Raw genomic sequence first — 27,607 nt, forward strand, 5'->3', positions numbered from 1 at the left:
CATGTATACAGGGACCACCTGGACCTAGAGGACAGCGGGGGTTTATTGGACCACCTGGCTCTCCTGTATGTTACTTTTTATCTGTGTCTCTGAAACATAGTGAGATAGTTTTGCCACCTCTCTGATGAAAACTGATGTGTTCCTCAGGGAGATCCAGGAGGGCCTGGGCATGCAGGATTTCGAGGACCACCAGTAGGTTACAAACACAGAGATATCTTCATATTTTATGTTCTTCTGTGACTCGTGTAAAGAATCTAACCTTAGACCTGAACTTATAGGGGCGTACAGGACCTAGAGGGGCGAAAGGAATGATTGGTGTCAAAGGACCTCCTGTAAGAACAGTCGGAACGCTTACTTACTCTTATTACAAGGTTCAACTCATAGTTGTATTAATAAATGTGTCTCATTGTACAGGGGCAGCCTGGTGAGATTGGACTGAGAGGAGCTCCTGGCCAACAGGTGAGTACAATAGTCTTAGAACTGCTGGCGTAAGACTTGGAATTATGGTTCAGTCTAAGGCCACTGTCAATGTGAGGTTTGCTGGAGTTTTGGAAGACTTCACAAGCCTACTGAGATTAGACGTTACCATTTCTGATACCAAATGGCAATTTTGGTATTCTTATTGTCCCACCTATCCATTGATGGTGCTCCACCATCAGACTCTAGATGTTCTCTCAATGTAGTCCAAATATGTTTCTTGACCATGTCTTTATACTCTTTGTCCCACATCTGGTAATAAGAGTTCTTAACAAAGTTCTTAAAGTTCTCATGACACTCCTTCAGGATCAGGTAGCCTTACCTGAATCCAATTAATTGGGAATTGCCATTCTCATGCATAAGTCAAAACTCCAAAAAAGCTTCTTAACTAACCGTATCCCTTTAGCATAAAAGCAGAAGCCACCAGAAACTCCAGCTCAAGTTTTCAGTTCAGTGTCATGCCAGTGTGATTCACTGGAAAATGATTATCTCATTAAGGAAAATTAAGCTACTATAACTGACTGTAAAGGAAAACAAACATTTCACTTGGGCTATATCCATGATGCTACACCTCTTAACACTCCAAGGCCTATTACGTATTGAGGTGTATTACTCAGTAACTACAGGGACTGCTTCTGCTATTCTCTGGTAATAGAAGTTTACAATAACACTAACGGCCTGACAGTGGACCATAGGCGTTTTAAGGCTATGTCACTCCACTCCTCTGCTGCTGGGCTTTCTCTTCACTGGCTTCCTGTAGCTGCTTCCCTCATCAGATTCACTCTGACTCTGGCCTACAAAGCCAAGACTGGACCAGCCAGCCCTTCCGTACTTGATGGCGATGGTCAAAAGCCGATCTGCACCAAGAGCCCTTCCAGCTTCAAGTACTGCTCGGCTCGACCCGCCAACCTTTAAGATCCACGGAAGACAAGCGTCCAGACTTTTTACTGTCCTGCACCGAAGTGGTGGAACGAACTTCCCCTGGGTGTCCGAACAGCAGAGTCCAACGCTCGCTGTCTTCAAACCCAGACTGAAGACCCTCCTCTTCTGAGAGTACTCAGGCGAAGAGAAGAGTATTATGGTCTCCGTATGGACTTGTGTTTAGTAGAGTCTAAGATTAGAGGATCTTTGAATTATTAGTCTATTTAAACTAGCTGAGGTTCTTCTTCGGTAAACAGTGAAGCACTTTTGTAAGTCGCTCTGGAGAAGAGCTTCTGCTAAATGCCATCAATGTAAATGTAAGGGGTTAATAAAACAAGGCAAAAACCTATGCAAGTTTATGAGACATATTTAAAGCAGCAGGTATCGTAGCTCCTGTAAAATTCTGGTGTATTGCAGGGTGAGCCAGGTTCTGATGGCCTTGCTGGCTTTCCTGGAGATCATGGACGTCAGGTAATCTGCCTGACTACAACACTGCATGTCTGATTATTCAGGATTAGACCGAAGACTTATGAATGATTGTCAAACTGTCCAAACAATCAGAATCTCTGTTTAGATCCAAGTTCATTACATTAATAGGCATAAAAGGTAACATGACTCTGAAATGTGCTTCATTCAGGGAACACCAGGAGGAGACGGGCCTCCAGGTGCCAAAGGAGATCATGTACGTGCCCTTTTTGTTGTTGTCCAGAATTTCTTCTAAAGTACTACAGCAATTCTGTCCCTAAATGAACTCCGTTGTTGCATCTTCTGTTAGAACCACTGTCTTCATCTTCTGATTTCCTCATGCTCTTTTGTCTCTTGTTCCAACAGGGAAAGAGAGGAATTGAAGGGGCAATAGGGGGGCCTGGTCTACCTGGACCCACAGTAAGTCTTTAATGCATTTTTTCTGAAGGGTTAAGAGGGGATACATAGAGATTCTGGTGTTAAATTTCTAATTCATGACAATTGTTTGAATGTTATTTTAGGGCACCACTGGATTGCCAGGAAAACCTGGGCCCTCAGGTGATCCAGTAAGATTACCTCAACTAGTTGTTTCAAATTTTGCTGTCATAGAAACTTGTATTTTTCTTCTTAAACAATTATGCAATATTTCTTTCCATGTAACTTTATTTAGGGTATCAAAGCAAACCGTGGTGATAAGGGTGATCCTGGTCAAAAAGGAGATCAGGTGAGTTTTATGGCTCTTTCTTAAGAATCCTTCATGACGCTTTTATAATAAATAATCAGAGTTTCCCTTTTGTTCTTTTTCACCTCATTTCACCTACAAAGAAAATCCTAAAGCCACCAGGAATGTGAGGTTTCCTTTTCTGTAATTCATAAGTAACTCTATATATCTGTTGTTAAAGGGTCCTTCTGGTCCTCCTGGTAAACGTGGATTCAGAGGTCGAGGGGGTCAATCTGGTATTCAAGGAGAAATGGGGCCGACTGGACCTGCTGGGTCATCCGGACCTCAAGTCAGCATTGCTTCCTCATTCTCTAGTTTCTCACTTTGCATAAAATAACCCTTCATTAAGCACCTGTATCTGCTTTATCTGTTTAGGGTGTAGAAGGAAGTGCTGGAGATCCAGGAAAACAAGGCAAGGATGGACCAAAGGTAATGAAGACAGGGGTTCAGGAAGTCTTGGAGTGTATAGGTAAAGGCTTTATTATACTGACCAAAACAGGTACAAAACCTCTCACTCAACACACCCGATTCAGCTGACCATGGGTGTGATACTCAGATGATGACCTGGACCAAGACTGGTGCAAGAAATGTGGTCTCCAAGACTGGAGTTCAAAACCAATACTCTGGAAATAGCTTATTGATCACATGCTGTTTCATTCAACCTTGATTTCTTACTTGTATTTAGGGAGCTAGAGGCCCTCTTGGTATGTCTGGAGGCCCTGGACCCAGAGGTGACAAGGTACATAACAAGAAATATTATTTCTTTAAGACATGTTTTAAAACATTCTTAGACAAGGCACAGAAACTGTGTGTCTTACTGTAAAATATTTTTAATTTAAGACTTTCTGTCACAGGGTCGCCCTGGACGCAGTGGATTCACTGGTTTGCCAGGATCTTTGGTAAGAGGACTGTCATAATTAAATACTGACTGTAGCCATGATTATTAATATTCCTATATACTGATTGTTCTGATCATTGTAGGGGCAAGTTGGAAAACCAGGAGATCAAGGACCTGAAGGAGATCCTGGTATTAAGGTTCCAGTGTACACTAGACTATCTATCTTCGTAGTTATAATCATTATAGATATTCCCTAAAAAAGTGATAGTACAATTAAATAATTGATAATGTTGATTTAAAGTTGTATTATCATTATTATTATTATGAAGGTAGTATATTATTTTTTAATTGTTAACATCATCATGGTACTGTGGAATCTTTGGTTTTATGTAATGTGTGCTTGTTTGGCTTACAGGGTAGTCCAGGGCTTCCAGGAGTACCTGGATCTAAAGGCCTGAAGGTAAAGAATTGCAAGGGATGGTTTAGCCGTTTTCGTTTTAGGGTATTTATTTTATTCTAAATCTTAGAAAACATATTCACTTGTTGCATGTTATGGTGAAGATAAACAAAGCTGCCTACATAGTCATCCAGCAGCAAGGACAACCCAGTCTCCAGCTACAAGGACATCCAAACCATGAACTCAGTAGTCTAGCAGAGGGACATCCTATCCCAAACCCATAACCCCCAACCCAATCACTCCACAGCAGGCCCTTCATATTGCCTAACCCAGTCATTCAACAGCAGGCACCTCCTATTACCAAACCCGGTCATCTGGCAGCAGGCACATCCTATTACCAAACCCGGTCATCTGGCAGCAGGCACATACTAACCACTCAACCAGCCTCCAACTGCAGGGACATCCAACCCCTAACTTAGTCATCCAGTAGATGGGACTTCCTAACTCCAACCTGATCCTTCAACAGCCATGACATCCTTATGCTCTATGAGTTCCTCTAATAGCAGCGACATCTTGACTTCCATCACAGTTTGCAGCAGCAGGGACATCCTATCCCCCAAGCCAGTCATCTAGCAGAAGGACAATCTAACCCCTAAAACATTTATCCAAAAGCAAGGTCATTCTAACCTCCAACCTAGTCATCAATCAGCAAAGACATACAAACCGGATTCCAAAAAAGTTGGGACACTAAACAAATTGTGAATAAAAACTGAATGCAATGATGTGGAGATGGCAAATGTCAATATTTTATTCGTAATAGAACATAGATGACAGATCAAAAGTTTAATCTGAGTAAATGTAACATTTTAAAGGAGAAATAAGTTGATTCAAAATTTCATGGCGTCAACAAATCCCAAAAAAGTTGGGACAAGTAGCAATTAGTGGCTGGAAAAAGGAAATAACATATAACGAACAGCTGGAAGACCAATTAACACTAATTAGGTCAATTGACAACATGATTGGGTATAAAAAGAGCTTCTCAGCGTGTCAGTGTCTCTCTGAAGCCAAGATGGTAAGAGGATCACCAATTCCACCATTGTTGCGCAGAAAGATGCAGCAATATCAGAATGGTGTTACCCAGCGTAAAATAGCAAAAACTTTTAAGTTATCATCATCAACCGTGCTTAACATCATCAAAAGATTCAGAGAATCTGGAACAATCGCTGTGCGTAAGGGTCAAGGCTGTAAAACTCTACTGGATGCTCGTGATCTCCGGGCCCTTAAACGTCACTGCACCTCAAACAGGAATGCCACTGTCAAGGAAATAACAGAATGGGCTCAGGAATACTTCCAGAAATCATTGTCAGTGAACACAATCCACCGTGCCATCCGCCGTTGTCAGCTGAAACTCTACAGTGCAAAGAGGAAGCCATTTCTAAGCAAGCTCCACAAACTCAGACGTTTGCACTGGGCCAGGGGTCTTTTAAAATGGAGTGTGGCAAAATGGAAGACTGTTCTGTGGTCAGATGAGTCCTCCAGCATCAGGAACATCACAACCCCTAACCCAGTCCTCCAGCATCAGCAACATCACAACCCCTAACCCAGTCCTCCAGCATCAGCAACATTACAACCCCTTACCCAGTCCTCCAGCATCAGCAACATTACAACCCCTTACCCAGTCCTCCAGCATCAGGCACATCACAACCCCTAACCCAGTCCTCCAGCATCAGCAACATTACAACCCCTAACCCAGTCCTCCAGCATCAGCAACATCACAACTCCCTAACCCAGTCCTCCAGCATCAGGAACATCACAACCCCTAACCCAGTCCTCCAGCATCAGCAACATCACAACCCCCTAACCCAGTCCTCCAGCATCAGCAACATTACAACCCCTAACCCAGTCCTCCAGCATCAGGCACATCACAACCCCTAACCCAGTCCTCCAGCATCAGGTACATCACAACCCCTTACCCAGTCCTCCAGCATCAGCAACATTACAACCCCTTACCCAGTCCTCCAGCATCAGCAACATTACAACCCCTTACCCAGTCCTCCAGCATCAGGCACATCACAACCCCTAACCCAGTCCTCCAGCATCAGCAACATCACAACTCCCTAACCCAGTCCTCCAGCATCAGGAACATCACAACCCCTAACCCAGTCCTCCAGCATCAGCAACATCACAACCCCTAACCCAGTCCTCCAGCATCAGCAACATCACTACCCCTTTACCCAGTCCTCCAGCATCAGCAACATCACAACCCCTAACCCAGTCCTCCAGCATCAGCAACATCACAACCCCTAACCCAGTCCTCCAGCATCAGCAACATTACAACCCCTAACCCAGTCCTCCAGCATCAGGCACATCACAACCCCTAACCCAGTCCTCCAGCATCAGCAACATCACAACCCCTTACCCAGTCCTCCAGCATCAGGCACATCACAACCCCTTACCCAGTCCTTCAGCATCAGGCACATCACAACCCCTAACCCAGTCCTCCAGCATCAGGCACATCACAACCCCCTAACCCAGTCCTCCAGCATCAGCAACATCACAACCCCCTAACCCAGTCCTCCAGCATCAGGCACATCACAACCCCTAACCCAGTCCTCCAGCATCAGCAACATCACAACCCCTAACCCAGTCCTCCAGCATCAGGCACATCACAACCCCCTAACCCAGTCCTCCAGCATCAGCAACATCACAACCCCTAACCCAGTCCTCCAGCATCAGGCACATCACAACCCCCTAACCCAGTCCTCCAGTATCAGGCACATCACAACCCCTAACCCAGTCCTCCAGCATCAGGCACATCCGAATCCCCAAACCAGTCTTTCAACAGCAGGGACATCCCAACTCTTAACCCAGTCCTCAATGTCCAAAGCAAATCTTACCCCAACCTAATGTTTACAAGGAGCAGCCAAGTCCATTTTAGTGCCCAGACAGTAGGGTTTCAAACCCCAGTGTAATGTAAATCTATGGTCAGTGTGGTCATATGGAAACCAGGACTAGACCTCCTTATCTAATTTAATGTTCATTTCCATTTAGGGGCTTAAGGGTTTTCCAGGCAGTCGAGGACAGGATGGGATTCATGGTACCCCAGTAAGATAAGCCACACATTGGAGATTCTCTGGTAAATAAGGGCAGCAGAGTGTAACAGCTAAGTAAGCTTATGTTGTTTTTCAGGGACCCACAGGCCCTCCAGGACCAAGTGGAGAAGCTGGTTCTTTAGGTGCCAAAGTGAGTAACAGGTAGTGTTTATCTATAGGAAAGTGAAGTGCTTTTCATCAGACATATGCAATTACATTTCACAGTTCTCTAGATATATCTGTATGTCTTACACACAATTTCCATTGTTTCACATTTTGCTGCTCTCTGTTTGTCCAAGTAGGGCTTGCCTGGTAAGCCTGGAGCTCCTGGTGCTCAAGGCCCCGTAGGACAAAGTGTAAGAGTTAAATTCATTATTTTACCAAAGGATCTTTATCAAAAAGCTGAAACCCAATGTTTACATGCCAGTCTGATTCTGATCTGAGCAGAACTTCACTGAGTTATGCATGGATAGCACTAACGGAGTATCTTATACAGGGGTATTCTGGAAGTACTGGACTCACTGGTGAGCCTGGACAGCCTGGAGTGAAGGTGAATAGGCTAAAATATTGTAATTATGTAAAGGAATAGTGCCTGACTCCTGGATTTCAGGTACTTTTCTTCAAGCCTGGATTCGACACAACTTCCACATGCTCCTAGATACTGAGATGAGCTGGGCTAGTTAGGACCCCATCCTAACTAGCCCAGTCTACCGAAGACTGAAGGTTGTGCTGCCTTAATTAGCCATTTTAACAGGTGGCTATGCTACTTATGAGTATATGAGTACTACTAATGAGCATAAAAAAGTAATAATAGTATACATTATTCAATATTTACATCTAACGGCACAGTGCTGATGGTTAGTCGCATGGTAAATGACTATTGGCTATTGATTTGAATTGAGTAGGTCTTCATAGAGATGTTGTAAGTTGTAAGATAAGACATCACAGGAACTTGCAGGACATTAGGGACTACATGATTTTGTGAAGACTAAATTGAGGACTTAAGATAGGAAGTTTCTTCTTTTATTAAAGGCCAGACTTTTATTTTATAAGTGTCCAGGAGACTTGCATTCACAGCATCTACAGGGTTGTTGTTTGAGCCTAAGAGAAGTCTAAGAGAAACCTAGACGTCTTTCTGCAGCTTAATCTGAAGAATGATTTGCAATGCTCATGTCAGATCTTTTATAATGCTAACTCATGTTTTTCCCAGGGGATCAAAGGCAGAGATGGGGCAAAGGGGCTTCCTGGCACCCCAGGACTGAAGGTTAGCACTGTAATATTGTTTTACCATGAAATCTTCTGGAGAAGCTAAAACACTAAGGTCCTGAAGAGTCAGAGATTTTTACAAAACTTTGTAATGAATAATGATCTGAATCATGTTCTGCTGGAATAAGACCCTAGAATACTGGAGCGCCCTCCCTTAGGCCCTTAGGTCTTCCAGTCCATCCATGTATCAGTTACTGCTTACCATCCACCTGTGTCTCATTATGTGATCTCTACCTGCTTACATGTTCTGCTCAAACCTCACAAATCATGCAGGGACTTCAAGGACCAGATGGTCCTAAAGGGAAGCCTGGCCGTCCAGTAAGTTCTCGACCCAATTTAGTCCTGTTTCTTTAGAATTACCACTGATTTACCTTGTTTACTGTACTTTCACAGGTATTCAGGTATTCGGTAACCCTGGCATGTATTCATTTGCTCTCTGTGCAGGGACCTCGAGGCATTCCAGGACAGAAAGGTTACCCAGGGTCACCAGTAAGGAATCACTCAGTACTTGATTGTTAATCATTTAATAATGTCTATTATTAATCAGTTGCAGAATGAGTTGTTTATACTGTTTGACAGGGTATTGAAGGAAACATAGGTCCATGGGGGGAGACTGGGCGTCAGGGACCACCAGGTGATCAAGGAGCACAAGGTCCAGGAGGACCCATGGGTGTAGCCGGTTATCCGGTACGGTTAATGGTATTTATTTAGTTTACTGGTTTTCCCAGAACTGGGGCTTATGCTGTGCTGATGTTCCCATGCCTTTTACTTTCTCATCCAGGGTAAATATGGACCAGTAGGAGCTTCTGGACCTCAAGGAGACAAAGGTGACAAGGTCAGTTCGTCTCATCTAAATTGGCTCTGGTAACCTGCCAGTAGACACACAATAGATATGTATAATAACGTAGTGTGTTTTTATGCAGGGATTTAAAGGAGTCATTGGGTTGAAGGGAGTTGCTGGTGTCGATGGTGAGGAGGTAGATTATTTACACTGTGTTGATTTTATGTGAGACATTTTAGTCTGCTGTACAGTAGCTCTAAGCTTTTTAACATAAAAAAATTCTCTATTTGATGCAATTTTTAAAAATCCACCAGCTTTTACAGCAAATCAGTGTTCGAGATGAGGGGTTTGGTGTGAAATGGTTAATTGTGCAGAAACTCATTGTGCAGTGACTCATATTTCTTTACAGTGGTGGTGAATGGATGGAGCTAGGCCATATAGTACCAGTCGGTTGCCATGACTACAACACAGATACAGCCCATAATTTATTTCCTATCCAAACCCACCAGTGCAGCTACAACACGAGTCTTCTGAGTTTTATATGGAATGAGGATGATGATGATGATGATGATGGTAAAATAGTGAATAGAGAATCTCAACTAATCCAGTTTTCTTTAGGGACTACTTTCTGTAGCTGCACTACACCCTGCAGCATGTATCCCTCCACCATTTTAATGATATGGTTCTAAAAGCAGGTTCTAGAGCCGAGCTCTTCTCAGAACTCTGGTAGAACCGTGTCTCAGGCATCAGGCAGCGTCTTCATCACCATTAGGTGAAGAACTTTCTGTGAGGAGCTTTTATTAGAGCTTCAGACGTCTGCTTCCCTTCACCTCCACTGTAGAACCACAGCTCTGACTGGGGGAGCTTATCTAGAACCTCCACTGTAGAACTCCAGCTCTGACTGGGGGAGGTTATCTAGAACCTCCACTGTAGAACTTCAGCTCTGACTGGGTACCCAGCTAACATGTCCATGTGTGGCCTGTATTGGGGCCTAGATGGGACCCATGTGAGATTAAGGATGGCTGTAACGATGGGGCCAGGAAAAATGAACCCACCCACCTAGAACCCACCTGGAACCCACCTAGCCACCCATGTGAGCCCCACATGAGCATGTTGGCTGGGTAAGTTTCTGAAGAACAGAACGTTTTACACTAAATCTGCTCTGAACGTCTGAACATCGGTGGTGATATTTTGGTGGAATTCCCCTTCCAGAATTTCCTCACCTGCATTTATTGTAAGTGTTGTTTGTTCTTTTAGGGCAGAGTGGGAGAGAGTGGACCAGAGGGGCCTGTAGGTCTTAAGGGGCTGCCTGTGAGTATACCACTTTAGATTTGAGACTTGACAGTGTTTCTACACCCACTGATCTTACATACCGGCTGCTACAATGAGTGACCTGCACACCTCCTATTGTGGTTGAGTTTTTCGGGGACACTGTAGGACTATAGGACACCACTCATGTCACTGTTTGACATGAAACTCTTGAGTCTAAATGTTTGTGGACACCCCCTTTAAATCTAATTCTAAATTAGATTTTAAATCTCTAGAAGTACTACCAATAGAATAGGACTCTCTGGAGCAGATCAACATCATGACCCTATTGGCACCATGCTGCCTAATAATGCCAGGCGTGGGCTAGAAGTGGGTATAAATCCCCCCAGCATTGAGCTGTGGAGCAGTGGAAGAGCTGTGTTCTCTGGAATGATGGTGGTGGAGCTCCATCCAGTACTTTTATGATGAGTTGAGGATGATGAGGTGGAGTGGTGATCATCCAACATCCAACATCCTGACCTCACTAACGCTCTTGTTGCTGAATGCAATCAATCAAACCCTCACAGCAATGCTCCTTCTCTAAAATCTAGTAGAAAGTCTTCTTCTCTGGACAGTAGAGACAGTTACTCTAACAAAAGCAGCATCAACTCTGTTTAATACCCTTCAGTTCAGAAGAAACAGTGAATGAGCAGGTGTCCCAATACTTTTGTCCATATAATATATATCAAAATGGCATAACCCTACATAGATATTTATGAAGGCTTATCCCAACAAGTCTTACTTAACACACTTTCTTGGGTGAAATGATATCAGATTTGTCCAAATTAGCCTTTATGACGTCTGGCATTTGTCTACAATGAGCACTGTGGTGTCTTCTTGGCTTGTCAGGTCGTTGCTTGTGGTTCTCCATCTGTAGAAGAAGGAGCTGATCAGCATTAGTGTAGGACCATAGGAACATCTGTCAGTGCAAATAATCACAGCCTTCTTTAACTGTAGGAGAAGAGACAGCTTTAACTGCTTAAACTGTGTGACAGGGTGAAAAGGGGAGTCCTGGACCACCAGGTGTCCGTGGACCAAAAGGAGTCAGTGGAGCTGGAGGCCCCAGAGGACCACCAGGAATAAAGGGGTCAAGTGGACGAGAGGTGTGTAGGGATTTGATGAGAAAGGACAAATGATCTGTACAGGACGTTTCAGAGGACTGGTGTTTGAGAGGTTTAGGGTTTAGGCTGCTGTTTGAAGCTTAATGAATGTGGTTGTGTTTTAGGGACAGAGTGGTGTTCCTGGACAGAAGGGACATCCTGGACCCCCTGGAGAAAAGGTGGGTTGTAAACATTCACGCCCACATTAGTACTAATAAAGAAACCCATTGGTTTGTCACTGTCAATAGTCTCAGTGTATGTGTCTGTCTGTCTGTGTGTGTGTGTGTGTGTGTGTGTGTGTGTATGTGTGTTTGCAAGTACAGGGTCAGATTGGTGCTAGAGGTCGCTCTGGTTTGGCAGGAAAATATGGCCCAGGGGGCAGCATCGGGGCAGGAGGAGAAAAAGGTGTCAAAGGTGAAAGTGGACTTACTGTGAGTGACCACTATACTGTACATTACACACTGCCCACTATACTGTACATTACACACAGTCCACTATACAGCACATTACACACTGTTCACTATACAGCACATTACACACTGCCCACTATACTGTACATTACACCCAGTCCACTATACTGTACATTACACACTGTCCACTATACAGCACATTACACACTGTTCACTATATGGTACATTACACACAGTCCACTATACAGCACATTACACACTGTTCACTATACTGTACATTACACACTGTCCACTGTACAGCACATTACACACTGTTCACTATATGGTACATTACACACAGTCCACTATACAGCACATTACACACTGTTCACTATACGGTACATTACACACTGCCCCTATACACTACATTACACCCTGTTCACTATACTGTACATTACACACTGTCCACTATACAGGACATTCCATACTGTCCACTATACATTACACACAGTTGACTTGACGTTACATACTGTCCACTATACAGTACATTACACATTGTCCTCTACACATTACACACTGTTCACCATATATTACCCACCATCTACTGTCCACTGTTCTTTTCAGGGAGAGCCGGGTATTGTGGGGCCTCCAGGTCCAGCAGGTCCACCAGGACTGCCAGTAAGTCTTCAGTCTATTCTGTGATTCAGGTTTCCGAACTTTCCCAGATGTATTACACCATTGCTGATCTCTGATATCTGCTGCTGCAGGGTTCACCAGGAGACAGAGGGTTTGCTGGACAGAGTGGACGGCAGGGGCCAAAAGTTAGTTCTGTTTTTATAATGGAAGTCTGTGTTATCAGAGTCTTCACACTGCCAGTAGGTTCTAGCTGCAGTTAACCCAGACTGTTTCTGATAGGGAGAGTTTGGAGAGCGAGGGAAGCTTGGAGCACACGGGGAGAGCGGACCGGCGGTACACTGCTTCATCTCTACACATCTCTGTGTGCTGTTAATAAACCCATGCTTTTAGTCTTAATCCTAATGTTCTGCCTTGTTATCAGGGTTCTGCGGGCCAAAAGGGAAAGAAAGGAGAGTCTGGAGGAGGTGGCGAATGTGTAAGTTCTGGGAGATAAGCTGGACAGCTTGACTTTAAGGTCTTCTCATTCTAAGTTGTGACCATTTCTACTCATTTCTGTAGGGGACAGTGGGGCCTCCAGGATCTAAGGGGCCTCTTGGAGGGAAAGGCAGACGTGGAGCTGCTGGACCTGTGGGAGACACAGGGAAACTGGGTCAACCAGGATTTAGGGTGAGTGACCAATTGTGTTTGGTCAGTCAGTTGGCTTTAATAATAATGTAATAAACAAAACATTATTAATTGGATCAGTGTTTGTTTAAGTCAATTGGGTGTTTGTATGTCTTTCAATAAGGGGAAGAACGGTATTCCAGGGATAAAAGGCAGTAAGGGCATTCCTGGAAAAGTGGTGAGTTCAATCAGATAGTAACTGCATGCTATGCACTGTCCACTGTAGAGTACAATACACACTTCCTACTATACAGTACATTCCATACTGTCCACACTAGAGCACATTACACACTGTCCACAATAGAGCACATTACACACTGTCCACTATACAGCACATTACACACTGTCCACTATACAGCACATTACACACTGTCCACAATAGAGCACATTACACACTGTCCACTATACAGCACATTACACACTGTCCACTATACAGCACATTACACACTGTCCACTATACAGCACATTACACAGTGTCCACAATAGAGCACATTACACACTGTCCACTATACAGCACATTACACACTGTCCACTATATAGCGCATTACACACTGCCCACTATACAGCACATTACACACTGTCCACAATAGAGCACATTACACACTGTCCACTATACAGCACATTACACACTGTCCACTATACAGCACATTACACACTGTCCATTATACAACACATTACACACTGTCCACAATAGAGCACATTACACACTGTCCACTATATAGCACATTACACACTGTCCACTATACAACACATTACACACTGTCCACAATAGAGCACATTACACACTGTCCACTATACAGCACATTACACACTGTCCACTATACAGCACATTACACACTGTCCACAATAGAGCACATTACACACTGTCCACAATAGAGCACATTACACACTGTCCACTATACAGCACATTACACACTGTCCACTATACAGCACATTACACACTGTCCACAATAGAGCACATTACACACTGTCCACTATACAGCACATTACACACTGTCCACTATACAGCACATTACACACTGTCCACAATAGAGCACATTACACACTGTCCATTATACAGCACATTACACACTGTCCACTATACAGTGCATTCCATACTGTCCACTATACAGCACATTACACACAGTCCACTATACAGTGCATTCCATACTGTCCACTATACAGTGCATTCCATACTGTCCACTATACAGCACATTACACACAGTCCACTATACAGTGCATTCCATACTGTCCACTATACAGTAAATTACACACAGTCCACTATACACTACATTACACACTGTCCACAATAGAGCACATTACACACTGTCCATTATACAGCACATTACACACAGTCCACTATACAGTAAATTACACACAGTCCACTATACACTACATTACACACTGTCCACTATACAGTGCATTCCATACTGTCCCCTATACATTACACAGTCATTACAGTACATTACACACTGTCCACTATACAGTGCATTCCATACTGTCCACTATACAGCACATTACACACAGTCCACTATACAGTACATTACACACAGTCCACTGTACACTACATTACACACAGTCCACTGTACACTACATTACACACAGTCCACTGTACACTACATTACACACTGTCCACTTTACAGTGCATTCCATACTGTCCCCTATACAGCACGTTACACACTGCCACTATATAGTACATTACACACAGTCCGCTATACAGCACATTACACACAGTCCACTATACACTACATTACACACTGTCCACAATACAGTGCATTACACACTGACCACTATACATTACACAGTCATTACAGTACATTACACACTGTCCACTATACGAAGAACGGTATTCCAGGGATAAAATGCAGTAAGGACATTCCTGGAAAGTTCAAGGGAGTTCAATCAGATTGTAATTATATTGTTATAAATCAGATTTGTTTTTGGGGGGGGGTTGTTATAAACTAAAGTGAGCTGGATTTTTATTTTATTTACGTTTTATAGCATTTAGCTGACTCTCTTACCCAGAGCGACTTACAAGGTTACTCGTATTACAGAGGTGGTCAGTGTAGTGTTAGGAGTCTTGCCCAAGGACTCTTATTGGTGCAGCACAGCACAGTCACCCAGACCGGGAATCAAACCCCAGTTTCCCACATGGTGTGGTAGCTCACTGGCAGGTAGTGGTGTTATCTGTTGCACCACAACAACCACAGTATTTATAGTTTGCTTAAATTAGACTTTTTAATATTTTACTTGTTTTACTACTTGACTTTATTGTCAGGAATTGAGTTTTTGTTCAAACCACGCTGGATAATGAAACTGACCAATGTCCAGTGTACCGGTTTACTCTCACTGTACGCACTGCAGGCTGCAGTTTAATTGGTCCTTAGTAATTGTAATTGCATTGTTTCCAAACATGAAGTCAATTATTATCACCTCTCTTATCTTGCAGGGAGCTCAAGGCCCAAAAGGGAAACGAGGAGCTCCTGGAGAGCCAGGGAAACCTGTAAGTGTGCAGCGATACAATATTCCAATTCAAAGCCACTATACCTTACACATTGTCCACTACACCTTACACACTGTCCACTATACCTTACACACTGTCCACTACACCTTACACACTGTCCACTGTACCTTACACACTGTCCACTACACCTTATAACCTGTCCACTACACCTTACACACTGTCCACTGTACCTTACACACTGTCCACTACACCTTATAACCTGTCCACTGTACCTTACACACTGTCCACTGTACCTTACACACTGTCCACTACACCTTATAACCTGTCCACTACACCTTACACACTGTCCACTGTACCTTACACACTGTCCACTACACCTTACACACTGTCCACTGTACCTTATAACCTGTCCACTACCCCTTACACACTGTCCACTGTACCTTACACACTGTCCACTGTACCTTAAAACCTGTCCACTACACCTTACACACTGTCCACTGTACCTTACACACTGTCCACCACATCTTATAACCTATCCACTACACCTTGCACACTGTCCACTACACCTTATAACCTATCCACTACACCTTACACACTGTCCACTACACCTTATAACCTATCCACTGTACCTTACACATTGTCCACTGTACCTTAAACATTGTCCACTACACCTTATAACCTATCCATTACAATTTACACACTGTCCACTGTACCTTATACACTGTCCACTACAACTTACACACTGTCCACTGTACCTTACGCACTGTCCACCACATCTTATAACCTATCCACTACACCTTGCACACTGTCCACTACACCTTATAACCTATCCACTGTACCTTACACATTGTCCACTGTACCTTACACATTGTCCACTACACCTTATAACCTATCCATTACAATTTACACACTGTCCACTGTACCTTATACACTGTCCACTACACTTTACACACTGTCCACTGTACCTTACAAACTGTCCACTAGACCCTATAACCTGTCCACTACACCTTACACATTCTCCATTATGCTTTACACACTGTCCACTACACCTTACACACTGTCCACTACACCTTACACACAGTCCACTACACCTTACACACTGCCCACTACACCTTAAACACTGTCCACTATACCTTACACATTGTCTACTACACATTACAACCTGTCCAATAAACCTTACACGCTGTCCACTACATCTTACACACTGTCCACAACACCTTATACACTGTATACTACACATTTCAACCTGTCCACTACACCTTGCACACTGTCCACTACACATTATACAGTGTCCACTATACCTCACATGATCTGCTATACCTTTACACACTGTCCACTACACCTTACACACTGTCCAACACTCCCATAAAGTACAGTCATATGCAAAAGGTCAGATGTCATGTATTGCTGTTGTTGTGTTGTGTAAGTGTAAATAGTCATATCCTCTACAGAATTCATTTATTCACGGAATGTAAATTCAAGACATGACATTAATAAGGAGTGTCCGAAACTTATGTGACTGTGTATCTGATTAATGAGAGTGCCACACCATTTTTCTTCATTTTGCTTCACCTCAGGGACTTGGTGGCACGGATGGTCTGCTTGGAGTTATTGGGAACGAAGGATACCCAGTGAGTTGACCTGTTATTTATAGGCTAATAGATCAAGATCTGCTTACATAATCTGTCTGCATCTGTAAAGGAGGGCTAGTGTGAACACGATGAAGAGATCAGACTGAGATTTTGACCGTCTGTTCAAAACAAATTAAGCTAAAGCTGAAACACGACCAGTTCTGGTGGAGGCCAGGGATGACCAGGCCAGACTTGAGACATGAATCTGAACAGTTATAGAAATACATATCTGTATGTACACACACAATGTATATACACACAATTAGAGACTTCAGAGTAATACAAAATGATGAACAAATTAACTGTTCATATTAATTATTCTTATTCTTTTTATCTGTATGTTTTGTTGGTTTGTTTCCAGCAAAATTAGGAAAATTACTTTTTGGTTTTGCATTTTATTGTATTTTTTTACATTTTTACTTTTTTACACTTTTTCTATTTTTACTCAATTCTATTTTATACTATATAAAATGCATTTTTAATGTTTTATTTTTATTATTTTTAAAAATATTTTATTAAAAAATTATTTTTATTTTATGTATATTTTTAATTATAATTAATACTTATAATTCATACTTTATACTTAATAATTTATACTTATTATTATTATTATTATTATTATTATTGTTGTTGTTGTTGTTGTTGTTTTAAAAGTAGCATTGCTGTATATACTATAGCACTGTTGGGCCCTTGAGCAAGGCCCTTCACCCTCTCTGCTCCCTGGGCGCTGGGGTTGGCTGCCCACCTCTATGGGTGTGTGTGTGTGTGTGTGTGTGTGTGCTCATTGCCCAGATGGGTCAAATGCAGAGAACACAGTACAGTACAGTGATAATTATGTAACATTTAAATATGAATTAATATTGCATCTAAATCTAATATGATGATTTGATATGATTAGATCTTTACAGTTTTATTAAGAATAAATAACAATATATGGGTTTGATCTCCTGCTAAGTAAAGTAGGGAATCGTGGTAACGGTCAGTATTCACTCACAGGGTAAACAGGGATATCAAGGAGCTCCAGGAAGACCCGGACCACCTGGCAGTCCAGTGAGTGGGTGAATGTTTTACACACTTTGAAGCTAATTTCCCAGGTAACACATTCAGGACAATAGCTGTATAAACTATACATAACACACAGGGTCCCGCCGGAGCTCCTGGAACGCAGGGAACGCAGGGAGTGACTGGTCCAAAGGTACTCTCAGCATTCAGCCTGACAACAAAGCATTTCTAAGGGTCTCTGCAGAGGGTTTCAGTAAGTGTGAACTTTCTCCACAGGGTTCTTCTGGAGAAATGGGAAAACCTGGCCCGCCGGGACCACTTGGACCAAAGGTTCGTAGCTGGTGAAAAGTAAATCTGGACTGAACTTAAAACCTATTATGTCACATAAAGCCCAATCACGCTGAATGTGTGCTGTTTTAACGCAGGGAATTCCTGGACTGCAGGGTGGAAAGGGAAGTGTCGGCCTTCTGGGACAAAAGGTACCCCCGCTCCTCCTCAGCAGGACCACATTCCTAATGCATTTACCTATTCTAGCATTGATCCCATGCTAGAACTTTGAGAACTCACTGGTCACTCCATCTACAGAAGCAAGTTGCTTTGGTGTAGTCATGGATGACCAGATGACCAGCAGATTTCTCCTGTACAACATCCAGAGAATTCCACCCTTCCTCTCTAGAGAGTCGCCCAGGTGATCAGATGTTCAGTCTCTCCTCACTTCAAGACCTCTGCTCACCATCAGACCCCTGAAACTTATCCAGAATTTCGAAGTTCAGGCATGTTCAGCTCCTCTCTTCACTGTAGCTTCCTGTAGCTTCTGCCCAGGTCATCAGATTCAGACCCCTGACTCTGGCCTACAAAGCCAAGACTGGACCAGCCAGCTCCTCCGTACTTGATGGCGATGGTCAAAAGCCGATCTGCACAGAGAGCCCTTCCAGCTTCAAGTACGGCTCGGCTCGACCCGCCATCCTTTAAGATCCACGGAAGACGAGTGTCCAGACTTTTTACTGTCCTGCACCGAAGTGGTGGAACTTCCCCTGGGTGTCCGAACAGCAGAGTCCAACGCTCGCTGTCCTCAAAACCCAGACTGAGGAGTGCTTAGGCGAAGAGAAGAGTATTATGGTCTCCATATTGACGTGTGTTTAGTAGAGTCTAAGATTAGAGGGATCTTCTGGACTCTATTTTCTGAGTGCCAGTGAAGGAGAAGAGCTTCTGCTAAATGCCTTTAATGTAAATGTAGAACTGAACTAACTTCTTCTCAAATCAGGGCTGGCCTGGTGTTGGAGGCTCTCCGGGGCAGATTGGACCACAAGGACAGAAGGTATGTAGTTCAGATCCAGAAACACCAGACAAGTCACGTATGATTCATTTCTGGCTTTGCTGATGTTTACCTTCAATGTTGTTGCTCCTTTGGAAGGGCAAACAAGGCCACCCGGGACCTGAAGGCCCACCAGGGCGAAAAGGTGCACAGGTAACCAAACTCATATACTGTACTGAATTGCAGTTTGTGTTGCAGTGTGTTCTGCACGTCTCAGGGTTGTTTGTTGGTGTTGCTGTTGTTTTAGGGGGACGTGGGCCCCCGTGGTCCTCCAGGCCGGCCAGGACTCCCCGGTGTTCCAGTGAGTCACTTGGATAATTTAGTGGTTTTATTCATTTTGGCAGTCAAGAATCTGGTCTAACAACGAGTCCTGTTGTTTCTTCACAGGGTCTTTTTGGAAAGAAGGTTAGCGTGGTCCCACACTTTTAGCATTTATTTGACTTTTAGATAATCTGGTGGGTCGGTTGAGTGTAAATGACTGGACAAACAAACTTGGCAACTCTGCGGTACTCAAGACCCAGACAGCGCACACTACTATTCAACAGTTTGGAGTTTTTATTATATGCTTTTATATGAAATTCTGCTTATTTTAGTCAATATAGAAGTAGTCAATATTGATGATTTAAGTATTTTAAACACTGTTTATACACATTTTGGAAATGTTATCCTTTGATAAATTGATAATCATGCTTATAAATAAACTCATGTTTATTTATTAAAATGTTTTTTTAAAGTATTAAAAGTTAATTCCTATGAATTTCAACTGTTTTCTTGGTTGTTTTAATCCAAATTTCCACCTTGAAAACTTGTTTTTATACCATAAACGTAACACAGTGGCCGACATGTAGAAATCCGCCCCAGGCAGTTGGAACAAAATCCTGGGGCGGATTTCTACATTTCTGGACCTGAATTTCATATTTCTACACTGCAGCCCGTTTTTCACTGGTCAATTTATTCGGACACAGATATTCTGATGTGTTTAGATGGAAAAGCTGGTCTTCTTCAAACAGTATAGAACTGTACTGAGTTAATGTTTAATTGCTTTTACTACTTCCTACTACCAAAATTTTGTGCCCAAACTTTTGAACGGTGGTATAATTAACCCACAACATCTAAAATCTGTTGACTATCTGGTGAATGTGGTGATGTTGGGCCTAAATCCAGTACGACTGACTGAGCTTTGATACTGTCTCTCGTCATAAACAGGGAATGAAGGGTGTTGGGGGATTACCAGGACCAAAGGGTGAGAGAGGAAGGAGAGGTGAACCGGTACGCAGGTCCAACATCTAGCACTCAGAGCCTCCTGGGACCCATCAGTTCATTTTTTGGACTCTGTAGAGGACATGAGTCTGATAGCTGTACTGTTAAGAGGACATCCTGGACGCTCTAATGATGCCTCAGTTGTGGAACCTTTACATTTTGTGGCAAGAAGAGGAGGCAGTGATCCATATTTGTAGAATGTGGGGTTAAGGTTAGGGTTAGGGTTAAGGTTAGGGTTAGGGTTAGGGTTAAGGTTAGAGTCAGGATTAGGGTTAGGGTTAAGGTTAGGGTTAGGGTTAAGGTTAGAGTCAGGATTAGGGTTAGGGTTAAGGTTAGAGTCAGGATTAGGGTTAGGGTTAAGGTTAGAGCCAGGATTAGGGTTAGGGTTAGGGTTAGGGTTAAGGTTAGAGTCAGGATTAGGGTTAGGGTTAGAGTCAGGATTAGGGTTAGGGTTAAGGTTAGGGTTAGGTTAGGTTAGGGTTAGGGTTAGGGTTAGGGTTAAGGTTAAGGTTAAGGTTAGGTTAGGTTAGGGTTAGGGTTAGGGTTGGGAGTAAGGTCAGGGTTAAGGTTAAGGTTAATGTCAGGAATAGGTTTAAGTTAGGGTTAGGGTCAGGGTTAAGGTTAAGGTTAATGTCAGGGTTAGGTTTAAGGTTAGGGTTAGGTTAGGTTAGGTTAGGGTTAGGGTTAGGGTTAAGGTTAAGGTTAAGGTTAGGGTTAGGGTTAGGTTAGGTTAGGTTAGGGTTAGGGTTAGGGTTAAGGTTAAGGTTAGGTTAGGTTAGGTTAGGTTAGGGTTAGGGTTAGGGTTAAGGTTAAGGTTAAGGTTAGGTTAGGTTAGGGTTAGGGTTAGGGTTAAGGTTAGGTTAGGGTTAGGGTTAGGGTTGGGAGTAAGGTCAGGGTTAAGGTTAAGGTTAATGTCAGGGATAGGTTTAAGTTAGGGTTAGGGTCAGGGTTAAGGTTAAGGTTAAGGTTAATGTCAGGGTTAGGTTTAAGGTTAGGGTTAGGTTAGGTTAGGTTAGGGTTAGGGTTAAGGTTAAGGTTAAGGTTAGGGTTAGGTTAGGTTAGGGTTAGGGTTAGGGTTAGGGTTAAGGTTAAGGTTAAGGTTAGGTTAGGTTAGGGTTAGGGTTAGGGTTAGGGTTAGGGTTAAGGTTAAGGTAAGGTTAGGTTAGGGTTAGGGTTAGGGTTAGGGTTAGGGATAAGGTTAAGGTTAGGTTAGGTTAGGGTTAGGGTTAGGGTTGGGAGTAAGGTCAGGGTTAAGGTTAAGGTTAATGTCAGGGATAGGTTTAAGTTAGGGTTAGGGTCAGGGTTAAGGTTAAGGTTAAGGTTAATGTCAGGGTTAGGTTTAAGGTTAGGGTTAATGTCAGGGTTAGGTTTAAGGTTAGGGTCAGGGTTAAGGTTAGGGTCAGGGTCAGGGTCAGGGTTAGAGTTCGGGTTCGGGTTCCGGTTAGGGTTAAGGTTAAGGTTAAGTTTAGAGTTAGGGTTAGGGTTAAGGTTAAGGTTAGAGTCAGGATTAGGGTTAGGGTTAAGGTTAGAGTCAGGATTAGGTTTAGAGTCAGGATTAGGGTTAAGGTTAGGGTTAGGGTTAGGGTTAAGGTTAAGGTTAAGTTTAGGGTTAGGGTTAGGGTTAGGGTTAGATTCAGTCGTTTACATTCAGTTTAAAGTTCAGCTGCATGTCATACAGGTTCAGGTGAAGGTTAGCTGAAGGTCAGGTGAGGATCTACGAAGCTTCTATAAAAAAACACCCAATTAAAGTGATACTTTTAATTAAATACATTTAAACATTGATTTGTTTGTGGTCTCAGGAGGACAGTAGAAGATAACGGTAATGATGGTGCACTGATGTGTTCTTTATTACCCCTTCATCTTCTCTCAAGGGGAAGCCTGGCATTCCCGGCCCACAGAAACCAAGAAAACGGACTCCACCTGTGACGCGAAGACGTGGCTCACAGCATGTAAGTATGAGCTCAGCCTGGCAGTTTCAGCCTGCACAGTGCTCATGGCTCGCCCTCACTGTTCTCCATTATTATCTCACCATTAGTTTTTACCTCATTTCTTGTTGTGCTATCTGGTGTCAACCAGAGGACAATGGCTTCCCCTTTGGAGTCTTGGTTCCTCCTTGGTTCCTCTCACTCTGAGGGAGGTTTTCCAGCCACTGTTGCCTCTGGCTTGTTCACTGTTGAGCCACTGTTGTAAAAAGTGCTACTCAGATCATGTTTACTGATGAGGAGCATGACTGAAGGTCTGCAAAGACCTGGTCCTACTGAAGTGTCACATCTTTGCCCACCTCAGAAAACCAAGTTAAAGCCTTTGAGATCACTGAGGATTCGCAGCATTCAGTCTGATGAGGAACGTCCACTAGAGAAGCCCGGCTGGCCTCCTGGCAGCAGATACAGCCCCGCCTCCACCTGCAGAGAGTTAGGCCTCATTCATCCAAACCTTACTGACGGTGAGCGCGACTGGCACACACCCTCCCTCACTTTTGCTGAGACCTCTCTACTCTCAGTCAGCTTTGCAGTCATGATGCATCTAAGGTCTGGATATTCACATTTACTGTAGAAGCTCCAGACCTCATCAGAACAGATAAAGCAGCTGAACATGAATCCAGTAAAAAGGAGAAACAAGAGCTTCTCATTCTGAAGAAAGAAAGTAGTGAGATCTTGTCGGTGAGCTAGTCTGAAGAACAGAGCTCGGTTCCTCCAGGTTTCTCCTGGACGCCCCCCAGTCCAGCCAGCACAGCGTGGAGGATGTGTTCAACTCCAGCAGCAGCAGCAGCAGCAGCAGTAGCAGCAGCTCACCTGATTCACCATCATTAAGCCCTGATTTACCACCAAACCAGGTGTTGATCTGAGGAGAACTCTAAATAATACTAGACTCCATGAGGAGAACTTTGGAGATGTTCTAATGATGAACACAGTGATGGAGAACCACCACCACCACTTTCTGTAGGAGTGATATTATTAGTGTTTATTCTGATATCAGTGATTTACTGAGCAGATCAGCAGCTTTTCAGGACTAAATGTAATAAGTGTGTCCCTCTTGTGTGTTTTCTGCAGGGTTCTATTATGTGGACCCTAATCAGGGCTGTCCCTTCGATGCCCTAAGTGTGTTCTGTAACTTCACTGCTGGAGGTCTTACCTGCATCTCTCCTGTCCACTCACAGGTAAACAAAAAAGACAAGGACAGATTCCTGCCAACCACTAGGGGGCTCCATACACAACCTCATGTTTCCAGCTGCAGGCCACACATAATTAATACACGTATTTGACCTAATGACCTCAAGGCATTCATGGAACAGTGGTTTGTTGGATGATATTAGAAGCATTCCCTGTGTGAAGACTTTCTTATCTGACTCTGACGGCTGTAGATTGAGGGAGAATGGCCGGCAGTGAAGAGAGCAGCCAGCGAGTGGTTCAGTGAAATACAGAATGGCTTCAGGGTAAGAGCACCTTCCACGGCCTGCTGCCCACAGCACTGAACACAACCCTAATATAGTCCATGAGATTTCCATCATCGCATGTTATGTATGATCCAATGCTGTGGAAAAGTATTGACACCCTTCTAAGTGTCCTCTGTTGTTCCTCTGTCTTTGTTTGAGCACGGTTAGATCTGTGAACACTGGGAAATATGAAACAGAGAACCTACTTAGAAATAACACACAAGCAAAGTTACCCAGCATGCATGTGGGATGATAGAACTGCCTGATTTTGCTGCCCCAAATGTTTGGAGGGTTTTTACTGTGGATTGCTGATGTTCTAGAACCTTGGAAATAGCTTTAGAACCAATAAGAACAAAAAAAAGGTCTTTTGGACTTTTCTTTTGGTGGCCATGTGATGGCTGTGTTCAATCATCTCCGTCTCATTATCAACAATTCCTCTATAAATAAATTAAATTATACTTTTATATAAAAATGTGCTTTTCCAAATATGCAGTAACAGAGAACATCAGGAGGGGCAACTACTTTTTCACAGCACTGTGATTAACAGACTATGACCAAAAGTTTGTGGACACCCCTTCTAATGAATGCATTCAGCTACTTTAAGTTGCACACACACAGCTTGTCTGTGGAAGAGAGAATACTGCCAATACAATAGGACTCTCTTGAACCGATTGGCACACTTGTTGCTGAATGCAATCAAATCCTCACAGCAAAGCTCCTCCAAAATCTAGTAGAAATCCTCCACTGGACAGTAGAGACTGTTACTCCAACAAAAGCAGGATACACTCTTTTTTTATTACCCTTGATTGATGTTTAAGAGGAAACAATGAATGAACAGGTGTCCCAATACTTTTGTCCCTATCTAGTATATAGCTGAAGATTCTTTCAATTTATAATAAAGGCCTCTGGTGTGTCTCAGGTTGAATACTCAGGCCTTGATGTCGTCCAGCTGAGATTTCTGCGCCTGCACAGCGACTCCGCCTCCCAGCAGATGACCCTTTCCTTTCCTACCAGTGCCAACCTGACGGCCAGTCAGAAAGACACAGTCAGCACGGTTTACTTACGGGGGGATTCAGCCGATGAGATCGGATCTGCACATGCCAGTGTATCAAGATCTGATTGTGAGGTAATGACTGAACAGTCTCCGTCCAACTACAGAAAGGTCTCCATCCAGACAGTACAGAGTCCATCCAGTCCTCCATAAAGAGCCAGGCACTGGTCATATATTAGGCAACTTATCCAGAACACAGCGGTACGTTCAGACATGTTCAGCTCCTCCTCCTCCTCTGCAGCTGCTGGGTTCTCTCCTCACTGGCTTCCTGTAGCTGCTGCCCAGGTCATCAGATTCAGAACCCTGACGCTGGCCTACAAAGCCAAGACTGGACCAGCCAGCCCCTCCGTACTTGATGGCGATGGTCAAAAGCTGATCTGCACCAAGAGCCCTTCCAGCTTCAAGTACGGCTCGGCTCGACCCGCCATCCTTTAAGATCCAAAGAAGACGAGCGTCCAGACTTTTTACTGTCCTGCACCGAAGTGGAGGAACGAACTTCCCCTGGGTGTCCGAAAAGCAGAGTCCAACGCTCACTGTCCTCAAACCCAGACTGAAGACCCTCCTCTTCTGAGAGGACTCAGGCGAAGAGAAGAGTACTATGGTTTCCATATTGACTTGTGTTTAGTAGAGTCTAAGATTAGAGGATCTTTAAATTTTTAAACTAACAAGGTTCTTCTCGAGTAAACAGTGAAGCTCTTTCATAATCTTTCATCTTTCGCTCTGGATAAGAGCATCTGCTAAATGCCGTAAATGTAAAATATATAATGATATATGATATATAATGATCTCAACAATATCCTAAAACTGCAATTTCTGTAAACCTGCCCATTTTAAACCAGGGCAAATTGAATGGCCACCAGAAGCCCATACCCAATTTAAAAGGCCAATTACTCAAACCGCTGTTCATGTAAACTCCCCACCTCTTACTAGCAGTGCCCCCAACGCTAGGTTGCTAGGTGGGTGAGGGCTAGTGCATGCCTCATCCAACAGATGTGAAGTCAATTGCCACTGATGCAGCATCACTAGGCATCCAGCACACTCTGGGGAAAACACAGCAGCCGACAGACGCCAGTGCTGACCAACATCACAGTAGGAGGCCCATTCAGAGCAAGGCCAGTTGTGCTCACTCCGACTCCGGCTGCTGATGGCAAGCAGCGTGAGCCGGGATTCACACCACAGTCTCTGGGTTCTTGGTAGTTTTGGTAGCACAACAGTCTGAATTTAGCTCAGTGTTGCTAATCCACCATGTTCCTCACCTGTTCCTCACCCGTTATGACATCATATGAACCATCACTGAAGTCTTTGAACATGTTTATAGCAACTAATGTCTTTTCTGACTGGTTTGATTGATTGACAGGTGCGCGTGCAGGTGAAGGAATATTTCCAAATGGAGCTGCTGCCGATACGAGACTTCCGCATGGAGGGCAGGGGGAGGAGCTTGGGGGAACACTTCAGAGCAGTGCTTGGACCCCTGTGCTTTTTATAGCGTTATCCACTCTCCTAATGAGACTCTTCAGGCACTTCAGGGACATTTAGACATTTCAGTGTTTGTGGCTCATATGGTGGCTTTCTCCTCACACTGCTGCAGGATGAGGTGTGTTAGCGTCTGTCTAGAACATGGTGTGTAAAGCTGTTTGTCCGGGCAGTAAGAGTTGATCCCTGACATCAGAATAAACAAATAAACAATGAATTGTAATGGTTGTGCAGAAGTGTGAGAGTATGGGTGTCTTCCAGAGCTTCCTTAAAGGAAGGCCAGTATTCCCAGTATTCCCAGTATTCCCATCCAGCTGCTAGTATATCTGATCAGTTCTTCATTAGAGTGAATCAGGTGAGCTGCTGGTGGAGCTGAACACATCCGTACTGGGGTCTGGAGTTCCAGAGAGGAGATCAGCACCCAGACCTGGGCTCTTCTAACCAACATCTCAGTACCTCAATGTCTTCACTGACCCACAGCACATTCTGACCTATTATCTGACCTGCTAGTCCATTTCTAGTGTATTCTAATACTAATAATATGGATATTTACAGGTGAACACACACTCGCTGCTGAGATTTGAACCCGTCCTCCTGGCTGAGACTTTTGCACAGAGCTGTATTGGTTAGAGTGCTGGTTTATCTGCTGTCAGCATGTTAGTGTCGTTGTAATGGTTATTATATATATATATGAATATGTATGTTTTTGTGGCGATGTATGTGTATTTATCCAGAACTGTATGTTGTTAATTTGTTGAGTTAATATGGATTAATATGCAGTTTAAAAAAAATGTTTTGCTATTGATTTTAAATCAATTGTTAGGGTTGTGTTAGTCTGACCCGGGGCAGTAAATAGTCTCCTGTGTTTACCGTGGTCAGGAATAGACCTCAACAGAAGTGCTTCTGCAAAATGTTCCTTTTTTTTACAACAGCTGTGACGTGAAA

At 43.6% G+C, this 27,607-nt stretch overlaps 1 protein-coding gene across 5 annotated transcripts in view; it reads left to right on the forward strand.

Annotated features, from left to right (window-relative positions):
• LOC140557127 (uncharacterized) overlaps window positions 1-27,607 on the forward strand; it is a 39,602-nt gene that overhangs the window by 11,975 nt on the left and 20 nt on the right. The window contains exons 12-63 of one of the 5 annotated variants that reach the window (XM_072681275.1): window positions 12-65; window positions 148-192; window positions 279-332; window positions 415-459; window positions 1,816-1,869; window positions 2,036-2,080; window positions 2,230-2,283; window positions 2,385-2,429; window positions 2,534-2,587; window positions 2,766-2,873; window positions 2,960-3,013; window positions 3,270-3,323; window positions 3,439-3,483; window positions 3,566-3,619; window positions 3,838-3,882; window positions 6,871-6,924; window positions 7,009-7,062; window positions 7,214-7,267; window positions 7,408-7,461; window positions 8,122-8,175; window positions 8,451-8,495; window positions 8,622-8,666; window positions 8,757-8,864; window positions 8,959-9,012; window positions 9,101-9,154; window positions 10,216-10,269; window positions 11,262-11,369; window positions 11,492-11,545; window positions 11,690-11,797; window positions 12,380-12,433; window positions 12,523-12,576; window positions 12,671-12,724; window positions 12,813-12,866; window positions 12,950-13,057; window positions 13,179-13,232; window positions 15,483-15,536; window positions 17,075-17,128; window positions 18,125-18,178; window positions 18,270-18,323; window positions 18,407-18,460; window positions 18,556-18,609; window positions 19,395-19,448; window positions 19,545-19,598; window positions 19,693-19,746; window positions 19,833-19,850; window positions 20,652-20,714; window positions 22,577-22,654; window positions 22,992-23,148; window positions 23,756-23,862; window positions 24,067-24,138; window positions 25,058-25,264; window positions 26,547-27,607. The exon at window positions 26,547-27,607 is cut by the window's right edge and continues 20 nt beyond it. In XM_072681275.1, coding sequence (XP_072537376.1) covers window positions 12-65; window positions 148-192; window positions 279-332; window positions 415-459; window positions 1,816-1,869; window positions 2,036-2,080; window positions 2,230-2,283; window positions 2,385-2,429; window positions 2,534-2,587; window positions 2,766-2,873; window positions 2,960-3,013; window positions 3,270-3,323; window positions 3,439-3,483; window positions 3,566-3,619; window positions 3,838-3,882; window positions 6,871-6,924; window positions 7,009-7,062; window positions 7,214-7,267; window positions 7,408-7,461; window positions 8,122-8,175; window positions 8,451-8,495; window positions 8,622-8,666; window positions 8,757-8,864; window positions 8,959-9,012; window positions 9,101-9,154; window positions 10,216-10,269; window positions 11,262-11,369; window positions 11,492-11,545; window positions 11,690-11,797; window positions 12,380-12,433; window positions 12,523-12,576; window positions 12,671-12,724; window positions 12,813-12,866; window positions 12,950-13,057; window positions 13,179-13,232; window positions 15,483-15,536; window positions 17,075-17,128; window positions 18,125-18,178; window positions 18,270-18,323; window positions 18,407-18,460; window positions 18,556-18,609; window positions 19,395-19,448; window positions 19,545-19,598; window positions 19,693-19,746; window positions 19,833-19,850; window positions 20,652-20,714; window positions 22,577-22,654; window positions 22,992-23,148; window positions 23,756-23,862; window positions 24,067-24,138; window positions 25,058-25,264; window positions 26,547-26,675 — 3,405 coding nt within the window. In that variant the 3' untranslated portion in view covers window positions 26,676-27,607. Of the gene's footprint in view, window positions 1-11; window positions 66-147; window positions 193-278; window positions 333-414; window positions 460-1,815; window positions 1,870-2,035; window positions 2,081-2,229; window positions 2,284-2,384; window positions 2,430-2,533; window positions 2,588-2,765; window positions 2,874-2,959; window positions 3,014-3,269; window positions 3,324-3,438; window positions 3,484-3,565; window positions 3,620-3,837; window positions 3,883-6,870; window positions 6,925-7,008; window positions 7,063-7,213; window positions 7,268-7,407; window positions 7,462-8,121; window positions 8,176-8,450; window positions 8,496-8,621; window positions 8,667-8,756; window positions 8,865-8,958; window positions 9,013-9,100; window positions 9,155-10,215; window positions 10,270-11,261; window positions 11,370-11,491; window positions 11,546-11,689; window positions 11,798-12,379; window positions 12,434-12,522; window positions 12,577-12,670; window positions 12,725-12,812; window positions 12,867-12,949; window positions 13,058-13,178; window positions 13,233-15,482; window positions 15,537-17,074; window positions 17,129-18,124; window positions 18,183-18,269; window positions 18,324-18,406; window positions 18,461-18,555; window positions 18,610-18,715; window positions 18,819-19,394; window positions 19,449-19,544; window positions 19,599-19,692; window positions 19,748-19,832; window positions 20,077-20,651; window positions 20,715-22,576; window positions 22,655-22,991; window positions 23,149-23,755; window positions 23,863-24,066; window positions 24,139-25,057; window positions 25,265-26,546 lie in introns of those variants that run through there. The other 4 variants (XM_072681278.1, XM_072681276.1, XM_072681279.1 and 1 more) reach the window with 4 other exon arrangements.

Source organism: Salminus brasiliensis, chromosome 6 (assembly GCF_030463535.1).
Source record: "Salminus brasiliensis chromosome 6, fSalBra1.hap2, whole genome shotgun sequence".
NCBI lineage: Eukaryota > Metazoa > Chordata > Actinopteri > Characiformes > Bryconidae > Salminus > Salminus brasiliensis.